The 10,861-nt window shown below is 49.3% G+C and overlaps 1 protein-coding gene across 1 annotated transcript; it reads right to left on the reverse strand.

The window, feature by feature from the left end:
- Window positions 1–3,057: 3,057 nt before the first annotated feature.
- On the reverse strand, window positions 3,058–10,296 carry LOC127931582 (uncharacterized). The gene is made up of 6 exons (XM_052524729.1): window positions 9,943–10,296; window positions 7,307–7,570; window positions 6,516–7,259; window positions 5,747–5,937; window positions 4,735–4,940; window positions 3,058–3,689 (listed from the first exon to the last, which is right to left on the reverse strand). Exons 1-6 carry the CDS (start codon window positions 10,294–10,296, stop codon window positions 3,058–3,060), a joined length of 2,391 nt encoding a protein of 796 aa, XP_052380689.1.
- Between the last annotated feature and the right edge of the window lie 565 nt (window positions 10,297–10,861).

Here is a 10,861-nt window from a genome sequence, read left to right on the forward strand (position 1 = left end):
AGCAAGGGTAGCATTCCAGAGGGACATCAGAGACTGTAACGTTCTTTGCTTCACGGAAACATGGCTCACTGGAGAGACGCTATCCGAGGCGGTGCAGCCAGCGGGTTTCTCCACGCATCGCGCCGACAGAAACAAACATCTTTTTGGTAAGAAGAGGGGCGGGGGCGTATGCCTTATGGCTAACGAGACATGGTGTGATGAAAGAAACATACAGGAACTCAAATCCTTCTGTTCACCTGATTTAGAATTCCTCACAATCAAATGTAGACCGCATTATCTACCAAGAGAATTCTCTTCGATTATAATCACAGCTGTATATATCCCCCCCCAAGCAGACACATCGATGGCTCTGAACAAACTTTATTTAACTCTTTGCAAACTGGAAACCATTTATCCGGAGGCTGCATTCATTGTAGCTGGGGATTTTAACAAAGCTAATCTGAAAACAAGACTCCCTAAATTGTATCAGCATATCGATTGCGCAACCAGGGGTGGAAAAACCTTGGATCATTGTTACTCTAACTTCCGCGACGCATATAAGGCCCTGCCCCGCCCCCCTTTCGGAAAAGCTGACCACGACTCCATTTTGTTGATCCCTGCCTACAGACAGAAACTAAAACAAGAGGCTCCCACGCTGAGGTCTGTCCAACGCTGGTCAGACCAAGCTGACTCCACACTCCAAGACTGCTTCCATCACGTGGACTGGGATATGTTTCGTATTGCGTCAGATAACAATATTGACGAATACGCTGATTCGGTGTGCGAGTTCATTAGAACGTGCGTTGAAGATGTCGTTCCCATAGCAACGATTAAAACATTCCCTAAACAGAAACCGTGGATTGATGGCAGCATTCGCGTGAAACTGAAAGCGCGAACCACTGCTTTTAATCAGGGCAAGGTGTCTGGTAACATGACCGAATACAAACAGTGCAGCTATTCCCTCCGCAAGGCTATCAAACAAGCTAAGAGACAAAGTAGAATCTCAATTCAACGGCTCAGACACAAGAGGCATGTGGCAGGGTCTACAGTCAATCACGGACTACAAGAAGAAGTCCAGCCCAGTCACGGACCAGGATGTCTTGCTCCCAGGCAGACTAAATAACTTTTTTGCCCGCTTTGAGGACAATACAGGGCCACTGACACGACCTGCAACGAAAACATGCGGTCTCTCCTTCACTGCAGCCGATGTGAGTAAGACATTTAAACGTGTTAACCCTCGCAAGGCTGCAGGCCCAGACGGCATCCCCAGCCGCGCCCTCAGAGCATGCGCAGACCAGCTGGCCGGTGTGTTTACGGACATATTCAATCAATCCCTATACCAGTCTGCTGTTCCCACATGCTTCAAGAGGGCCACCATTGTTCCTATTCCCAAGAAAGCTAAGGTAACTGAGCCAAACGACTACCGCCCCGTAGCACTCACTTCCGTCATCATGAAGTGCTTTGAGAGACTAGTCAAGGACCATATCACCTCCACCCTACCTGACACCCTAGACCCACTCCAATTTGCTTACCGCCCAAATAGGTCCACAGACGATGCAATCTCAACCACACTGCACACTGCCCTAACCCATCTGGACAAGAGGAATACCTATGTGAGAATGCTGTTCATCGACTACAGCTCGGCATTCAACACCATAGTACCCTCCAAGCTCGTCATCAAGCTCGAGACCCTGGGTCTCGACCCCGCCCTGTGCAACTGGGTATTGGACTTCCTGACGGGCCGCCCCCAGGTGGTGAGGGTAGGCAACAACATCTCCTCCCCGCTGATCCTCAACACTGGGGCCCCACAAGGGTGCGTTCTGAGCCCTCTCCTGTACTCCCTGTTCACCCACGACTGCGTGGCCACGCACGCCTCCAACTCAATCATCAAGTTTGCGGACGACACAACAGTGGTAGGCTTGATTACCAACAATGACGAGACGGCCTACAGGGAGGAGGTGAGGGCCCTCGGAGTGTGGTGTCAGGAAAATAATCTCACACTCAACGTCAACAAAACTAAGGAGATGATTGTGGACTTCAGGAAACAGCAGAGGGAACACCCCCCTATCCACATCGATGGAACAGTAGTGGAGAGGGTAGCAAGTTTTAAGTTCCTCGGCATACACATCACAGACAAACTGAATTGGACCACTCACACAGACAGCATCGTGAAGAAGGCGCAGCAGCGCCTCTTCAACCTCAGGAGGCTGAAGAAATTCGGCTTGTCACCAAAACCACTCACAAACTTCTACAGATGCACAATCGAGAGCATCCTGGCGGGCTGTATCACCGCCTGGTACGGCAACTGCTCCACCCTCAACCGTAAGGCTCTCCAGAGGGTAGTGAGGTCTGCACAACGCATCACCGGGGGCAAACTACCTACACCACCCGATGTTACAGGAAGGCCATAAAGATCATCAAGGACATCAACCACCCGAGCCACTGCCTGTTCACCTGGCTATCATCCAGAAGGCGAGGTCAGTACAGGTGCATCAAAGCTGGGACCGAGAGACTGAAAAACAGCTTCTATCTCAAGGCCATCAGACTGTTAAACAGCCACCACTAACATTGAGTGGCCGCTGCCAACACACTGACACTGACTCAACTCCAGCCACATTAATAATGGGAATTGATGGGAAATGATGTAAATATATCACTAGCCACTTTAAACAATGCTACCTTATATAATGTTACTTACCCTACATTATTCATCTCATATGCATACGTATATACTGTACTCTATATCATCGACTGCATCCTTATGTAATACATGTATCACTAGCCACTTTAACTATGCCACTTTGTTTACATACTCATCTCATATGTATATACTGTACTCGATACCATCTACTGTATCTTGCCTATGCTGCTCTGTACCATCACTCATTCTTATATCCTTATGTACATATTCTTTATCCGCTTACACTGTGTATAAGACAGTAGTTTTGGAATTGTTAGTTAGATTACTTGTTGGTTATTACTGCATTGTCGGAACTAGAAGCACAAGCATTTCGCTACACTCACATTAACATCTGCTAACCATGTGTATGTGAAAAATAAAATTTGATTTGATTTGAGTCACAGTTCCTGGGGTACAGACTTGGAATGAGATGGAGAGATAGCCTGGAAGGCAGCTGGCGAGGTGGCCTGGAAGGCAGCTGGAGAGGTGTATTGGAAGGCAGCTGGAGAGGTGTATCGGAAGGCAGCTGGAGAGGTGTATTGGAAGGCAGCTGGAGAGGTGTATCTGAAGGCAGCTGGAGAGGTGTATTTTAAAGCAGCTGGAGAGGTGTATTGGAAGGCAGCTGGAGAGGCGTATTGGAAGGCAGCTGGAGAGATGTATTGGAAGGCAGCTGGAGAGGTGTATTGGAAGGCAGCTGGAGAGGTGTATCGGAAGGCAGCTGGAGAGGTGTATTGGAAGGCAGCTGGAGAGATGTATTGGAAGGCAGCTGGAGAGGTGTACTGGAAGGCAGCTGGAGAGATGTATTGGAAGGCAGCTGGAGAGGTGTATTGGAAGGCAGCTGGAGAGGTGTATTGGAAGGCAGCTGGAGAGGTGTATTGGAAGGCGGCTGGAGAGGCGTATTGGAAGGCAGCTGGAGAGGTGTATTGGAAGGCAGCTGGAGAGGTGTATTGGAAGGCAGCTGGAGAGGTGTACTGGAAGGCAGCTGGAGAGGTGTACTGGAAGGCAGCTGGAGAGGTGTACTGGAAGGCAGCTGGAGAGGTGGCCTGGGAGGCAGCTGGAGATGTGTGCTGCTAGGCAGCTGGAGAGGTGGCCTGAAAGGCAGTTGGAGAGATGGCCTGGAAGGCAGCTGGAGAGGTGAACTGGAAGGCAGTTGGAGATTATTTGAAAGTGCCAAATCAGGATGTTTTGTCCATTTGCGATGTGCGATCAATGGAAGTCGGTTTATACACCCAAAGTCAGTGAACCATGTCCAAAAAGCATTTACACTGCCAAAATGATATACAGCACTATTATAAGCCATGAATCAACCTAGATGTTCTATTTGTTATGTATGGTGAGGGAGAAGTGAGACTGTTGTTTTTTAACGATATTTTGAAATACGTCCAAAATGACAAGGGGCTTTATTGGATGGGCACGGGTGGGGGGTGCTCCCTACCCAACCGTGGACCCCTTGCTACTCTGTAATGGCATTAAAAAACATTTTTAAAATGTGCTCCTGGTAACCCGTTCCAATAGCCAGGTGCACAGCTGTGCCTTTGCAGTATGTTTCAATGGGCATTTACCATCACGAATTTGTCATGCTCAAAAGTACTGCAGAAATGCAAAACTGACTGGCCTGATGAACTCGGGATGGCCGGGCAGTGATAGTGGTTCCTCTCCATCGCTCGTTGTGTTGATTTAATCATGTCCATTTGGTGATGTTTTTTCACTGTTGAATCATATTGCAAATGCACAGTGCAAATTTGACATCTGTTGGGAGACATGACTGATTTACAGTTCATGAGGGTTGCCTAATAACACATATGAAGTTTTGAAAAGATCAGACCTTTTTAAACCTTCGAAACAGCACCTATGACACCATTTTAAGGCACTTCTTGTTTACACAGGAAGCTGAAAGTGAAGTCCTTTGAGTAGGCACTTATAGAATTTTGAGTTTTAAGTCTTTATGTTAAGAACTAATTTATTTACAGAGGGTTGAATGTGTGTGTGTTATTTCAGAAAATCACAGAAAATCACAGACATTTCGCATAGCTCGGAAACACAATTCAAAAAGATTTGTCTGAACACGCTGCAACTGGAAGCTGAAGAGGTGTACTGGGAGTCAGTTGGAGAGATGGCCTGGGAGGCAGCTGGAGAGGTGTGCTGGAAGACAGTTGGAGAGGTGTAATGGAAGTCAGCTTTAGAGGTGGCCTGGAAGGCAGCTGGAGAGGTGTACTGGAAGGCAGCTGGAGAGGAGGCCTGCAAGGCAGCTGGAGAGATGGCTTGGAAGGTAGCTGTCCTCCTCCCAGAGCGCTAAGAACCTTGGCGTGATCCTGGACAACACCCTGTCGTTCTCAACTAACATCAAGTCGGTGGCCCGTTCCTGTAGGTTCATGCTCTACAACATCCGCAGAGTACGACCCTGCCTCACACAGGAAGCGGCGCAGGTCCTAATCCAGGCACTTGTCATCTCCCGTCTGGATTACTGCAACTCGCTGTTGGCTGGGCTCCCTGCCTGTGCCATTAAACCCCTACAACTCATCCAGAACGCCGCAGCCTGTCTGGTGTTCAACCTTCCCAAGTTCTCTCACGTCACCCCGCTCCTCCGCTCTCTCCACTGGCTTCCAGTTGAAGCTCGCATCCGCTACAAGACCATGGTGCTTGCCTACAGAGCTGTGAGGGGAATGGCACCTCAGTACCTCCAGGCTCTGATCAGGCCCCACACCCAAACAAGGGCACTGCGTTCATCCACCTCTGGCCTGCTCGCCTCCCTACCACTGAGGAAGTACAGTTCCCGCTCAGCCCAGTCAAAACTGTTCGCTGCTCTGGCCCCCCAATGGTGGAACAAACTCCCTCACGACGCCAGGACAGCGGAGTCAATCACCACCTTCCGGAGACACCTGAAACCCCACCTCTTTAAGGAATACCTAGGATAGGATAAGTAATCCTTCTCACCCCCCCTAAAAGATTTAGATGCACTATTGTAGGCTGTTCCACTGGATGTCATAAGGTGAATGCACCAATTTGTAAGTCGCTCTGGATAAGAGCGTCTGCTAAATGGCTTAAATGTAATGTAAATGTAAATGTAATGTAGCTGGAGAGGTGTACTGGAAGGCAGCTGGAGAGGAGGCCTGAAAGGCAGCTGGAGAGGTCGCCTGGAAAGCAGCTGAAGAGATGGCCTGGAAGGCAGCTGGAGAGGTGTACTGGAAGGCAGCTGGAGAGGAGGCCTGGAAGGTAGCTGGAAAGAGGGCCTGGAAGGCAGCTGGAGAGGTGGCCTGAAAGGCAGATGGAGAGGTGTACTGGAAGGCAGATGGAGAGTGTGCTGGAAGGCAGTTGGAGAGGTGTACTGGGAGTCAGTTGGAGAGATGGCCTGGGAGGCAGCTGGAGAGGTGTACTGGAAGGCGGTTGGAGAGGTGTATTGGGAGTCAGTTGGAGAGATGGCCTGCGAGGCAGCTGGAGAGGTGTACTGGAAGTCAACTGCAAATCAAATCAGATCAAATCAAATGTATGTATATAGCCCTTCGTACATCAGCTGATATCTCAAAGTGCTCTACAGAAACCCAGCTTAGAACCCCAAACAGCAAGCAATGCAGGTGTAGAAGCATGGTGGCTAGGAAAAACTCCAGAGAAAGGCCAAAACCTAGGAAGAAACCTAGAGAGGAACCAGGCTATCTGCAGAGGTTTACTGGGAGGTAGCTGGAGAGATGGCCTAGAAGGCAGCTGGATATTTGTGCTGGAAGGCAGATGGAGAGGTGGCCTGGAAGGCAGCTGGAGAGGTGTGCTGGAAGACAGTTGGAGAGGTGTACTGGATGGCAGCTGGAGAGATGGCCTAGAAGGCAGCTGGATATTTGTGCTGGAAGGCAGATGGAGAGATGGCCTGGAAGGCAGCTGGAGAGGTGGCCTGGAAGGTAGCTGGAGAGGTGTACTGGAAGGCAGCTGGAGAGATGTGCTGGAAGGCAGATGGAGAGGTGGCCTGGAAGTCAGCTTTAGAGGTGGCCTGGAAGGCAGCTGGAGTGGAGGCCTGGAAGGCCGCTGGAGAGGTGGCCTGGAAGGTAGCTGGAGAGGTGTACTGGAAGGCAGCTGGAGAGATGTGCTGGAAGGCAGATGGAGAGGTGGCCTGGAAGTCAGCTTTAGAGGTGGCCTGGAAGGCAGCTGGAGTAGAGGCCTGGAAGGCAACTGGAGAGGAGGCCTGGAAGGCAGCTGGAGAGATGTGCTGGAAGGCAGATGGAGAGGTGGCCTGGAAGTCAGCTTTAGAGGTGGCCTGGAAGGCAGCTGGAGTGGAGGCCTGGAAGGCAGCTGGAGAGGTGGCCTGGAAGGTAGCTGGAGAGGTGTACTGGAAGGCAGCTGGAGAGATGTGCTGGAAGGCAGATGGAGAGGTGGCCTGGAAGTCAGCTTTAGAGGTGGCCTGGAAGGCAGCTGGAGTGGAGGCCTGGAAGGCAGCTGGAGAGGAGGCCTGGAAGGCAGCTGGAGAGATGTGCTGGAAGGCAGATGGAGAGGTGGCCTGGAAGTCAGCTTTAGAGGTGGCCTGGAAGGCAGCTGGAGTGGAGGCCTGGAAGGCAGCTGGAGAGGTGGCCTGGAAGGTAGCTGGAGAGGTGTACTGGAAGGCAGCTGGAGAGATGTGCTGGAAGGCAGATGGAGAGTGGCCTGGAAGTCAGCTTTAGAGGTGGCCTGGAAGGCAGCTGGAGTGGAGGCCTGGAAGGCAGCTGGAGAGGAGGCCTGGAAGGCAGCTGGAGAGATGTGCTGGAAGGCAGATTGAGAGGTGGCCTGGAAGTCAGCTTTAGAGGTGGCCTGGAAGGCAGCTGGAGAGGAGGCCTGGAAGGCAGCTGGAGAGATGGCCTGGAAGGTAGCTGGAGAGGTGTACTGGAAGGCAGCTGGAGAGGAGGCCTGGAAGGCAGCTGGAGAGGAGGCCTGGAAGGCAGCTGGAGAGGTGGCCTGTGTGGGAAAACATACATTTGGGGGATTGAGTTTCATATTGTATTTATAGCACATGCCATTGACACTAGTTTACCCCTTTCTGCTTATGCTATTGCTCCAACTTGTTTGGTGTCCTGTTTCACAACCACTCTATCAGGTGTTTGTGCTGTGGTTCTTCCTGTCTCATCAACATTCCATGTCATTGGCATCAAAGCTTTATTTATTTATCACCTCTCCTAGTTTGCTGAAAAACTCTGCCACATTTGTTCTGTTGAAACATGTGGCCCGCGACAGACTGGTTGCTTCAGAACTCCTACTGGAGTAGGTAGGGTGTCGCTTTAGGTAAGATGAGAACCAGTCTGCTCCTGCCATAGAGGTCTCATCCCTTTGACTGAGGATGCCTGTAACCATACTGTACAGTGAGTTGGTAGGCACATTTCCTGACCTGTCATAGTATCTTTTCAGAGTGTCTTCCCCAACATTGGTTATAGGTTCAGATATGGGTGTGGCCATGGGAATATTTTCTTTCAATTTATTAAGTGGCTGATTACATCATTATTGATTACATCTGTTGGTTCTCACAGATCAAAGACTGATCTGCATTGGAGAAAGCTGGTGGTAAATGTGCCACTTATGCAAAGTGTTCTGCTCCATCAAACAGTTTATTCTCTGGGCGTTTGCTCCAACAAACATAAAACATGACAAGACAGAACCAGCAGAAGATAGCTGTTTCTTTATGTTCTCACTGGGCCAACTAGGTCCATCTACTGGTGGTTATGAAGAATGCACTGAAGTGAAACCACAGTATTATATTAGCAGAGCAACAGCCACAGAGATCCTATTGAATTCTATATGTAATTCTATGGCAACAGCTCTGTGGATAGCCTGGTTCACAACTATTCCTATTTGTGTGACCTCTTGACCTTAAGAGAGAGAGAGAGTGAGTTAGAGCTTCTCTTTCCTTACCCACTTATACGCCTCTTTCTGTCAACAGACAGATGTCGTCCTGTCACTTCGTCTGGATTAATGTAAGCCATTTATCATGCACTCACTGCCCTCTTGTGGTGTTTCATTGTAAGCGATAACTGTGTGGACAGACCTCACCGATAGTCTGCAATGTCATCAGAGGAAGTTGACTCAGTGCCTCAATCATTAATCAGCTTACATTTGCCACAGAATATCGTCTGCTATATGACATGACAAAATATAGGATGATCATCTTAATTGTCCCCAAGGTGAATATTGTCTTGGACACACAATATTATTTTGTGTTATAACTACTGATATAAACATCACAGTTGCATAGTGCATCATGACAGCACTATAGAATCAGGTGTATCATCAGTTTCTATGACTACTACTAATGGTGTCTGTTATTATCTCACAATTAATCCAATTGTAGCAGTTGTCTGTAGATTATGTTGCCACAGGACTAAGACAAAAAAGACTCAGATTGGGAAAAAAATATGGTTTCTGCACAGCTCAACTGCTGTGCAGATTTCTTTGCACTCCCCTTGCTCTGTAGACAATATGATATTTCATTATTTGTATGTGCGCGCACACACACGCATGCGCGCACACACACGCATGCGCGCACGCAAACACACAAACACGCGCACACACACACACACGGTGAAGATTTGTCTCACATCTGTATCAGAGGGCTTTAGCCAACCTTGCCCCAGTTTTACCCTGATTTACTGTAATTCCATTTTTTCAATCTTTCAATCTAAAGACTTGTTTCTCCCCATTTTTAATAATATCTAGGCAAGCCAGGCATGTCCCTTAGTGATTATGCCGTGGTCTCTGCCGTCTCGTCTTGATTACATCAGAGGAATCTGATTTGTTTCAGAAGAAAAACAGTGTATCTCTTCAGACCTCTCCCCAACAGTGATTTCTTGATCTGTCAGTGAGGATGCTCTTGATGAATATGATTTGAAAAAGAGGGAGGGAGAGAGGGATTAGATGAACCGGATTATAATTTGGAATGAAGGGAGATGATAAGGAACGATAAATCGTAAGTAGATTTAGTTCTCAAGGAAACCCTGTTAGGTGGAATTGAAAGAATGCAAAAAAGAAACATTTGAAATACACCGCACGTACGCATGCATGCGCGCGACTGTCTGTCCACAAATGTGTGTGAACACGTCTATATGACCTGTGTGTGCATTTGCACTTGACCATTTGTCTATGTGAAGACATATGTATACGTGCATGTCAAGAATCAACAGCAGAAGATCTTCCCCTATTTCCTCAGGCCCAGCCCACGTACGTACTGTGATGAACCCAGTGACTTCACTGAGACAATGTCTATCATCCCCCACCATTCAGCCATCCCTGTCAGGGAGCCATGCCTTAAGCCTATCCCCTCCCCTGTCTCCCCTGCTCACTGGCGGGGGGGGGGGCCTGGCCGTCTTAGCCCAGCCGCCTTTACAGGCGTGGAGTGTCATCTGGGCCTGTTTATCCATGTGTCTTTGCTTTGGCCTGGGCTCTGTGCTGGGGACCGTGTGGGCCGGAGAAGGGCCATTGCCCTGTGTCACTCCCGTAAGCTCTGCTTTCACTGTGAAGCTTAACGCCTCAGACCTCAGCCTCTTTATCAGCCGACAGCTGGAGCCCTCGGTAACCCACCACCCCACCGACGTCGCCGACTCCCGTCTCGTGTCTGTCTCCTGTCTTCCATCCACTACCCCTCCATTCCCAGCCAGGTCACCCGTAATACAAGTCAGTAATCGACATCCATCCATGTGTGAGGACGTCGGGAGATGACACATAAGCTTGCCATTAGGGGCAACAGTGAGCTCTGTTACCTTCAAGTAGGTTTAGTTTTTTTGCTAAAGTGTTGTGGATGGGAATGGAGGCATTCTCATCTGGTGTTCCAAGTTCCAATCAAGCGATATAAAGTTGTTTTTTAGATAAAACATTTAGAGTTAATTCCTAAACGTAACCTTAAACACTTAAAATGTTGACATTTGGAACAACTTTTGAGAAACATGGATGAACGTCTAATTCTGACGTGAGACTGTGAGAGCTGGTTGCCATTCCCTCCTGTCTTCATGTCTCCCTTCATCTTCTCCTTCCTCCCCTCGACACACTATGTCTTCTCCTTTCCCCCTTGTCACCTTTAGATGACCATGGCCTCCCCCTGTCGCCCCCTTCCTCCCCTCCTGCCTCTCCCCTCCATTTACCCTGTCTTCTACTGTCTTTCCGTGTCTCCCCCCACCTCAGTCCCGCCTCCCTCCCATTCCTTCCACCAGGCGAGCCGTCCAGCTAAACTTAGAAGTGACAACAGTTGCACAGTGACACCAGGGC

This window comes from Oncorhynchus keta, chromosome 8 (genome assembly GCF_023373465.1).
Source record: "Oncorhynchus keta strain PuntledgeMale-10-30-2019 chromosome 8, Oket_V2, whole genome shotgun sequence".
Classification (NCBI taxonomy): domain Eukaryota; kingdom Metazoa; phylum Chordata; class Actinopteri; order Salmoniformes; family Salmonidae; genus Oncorhynchus; species Oncorhynchus keta.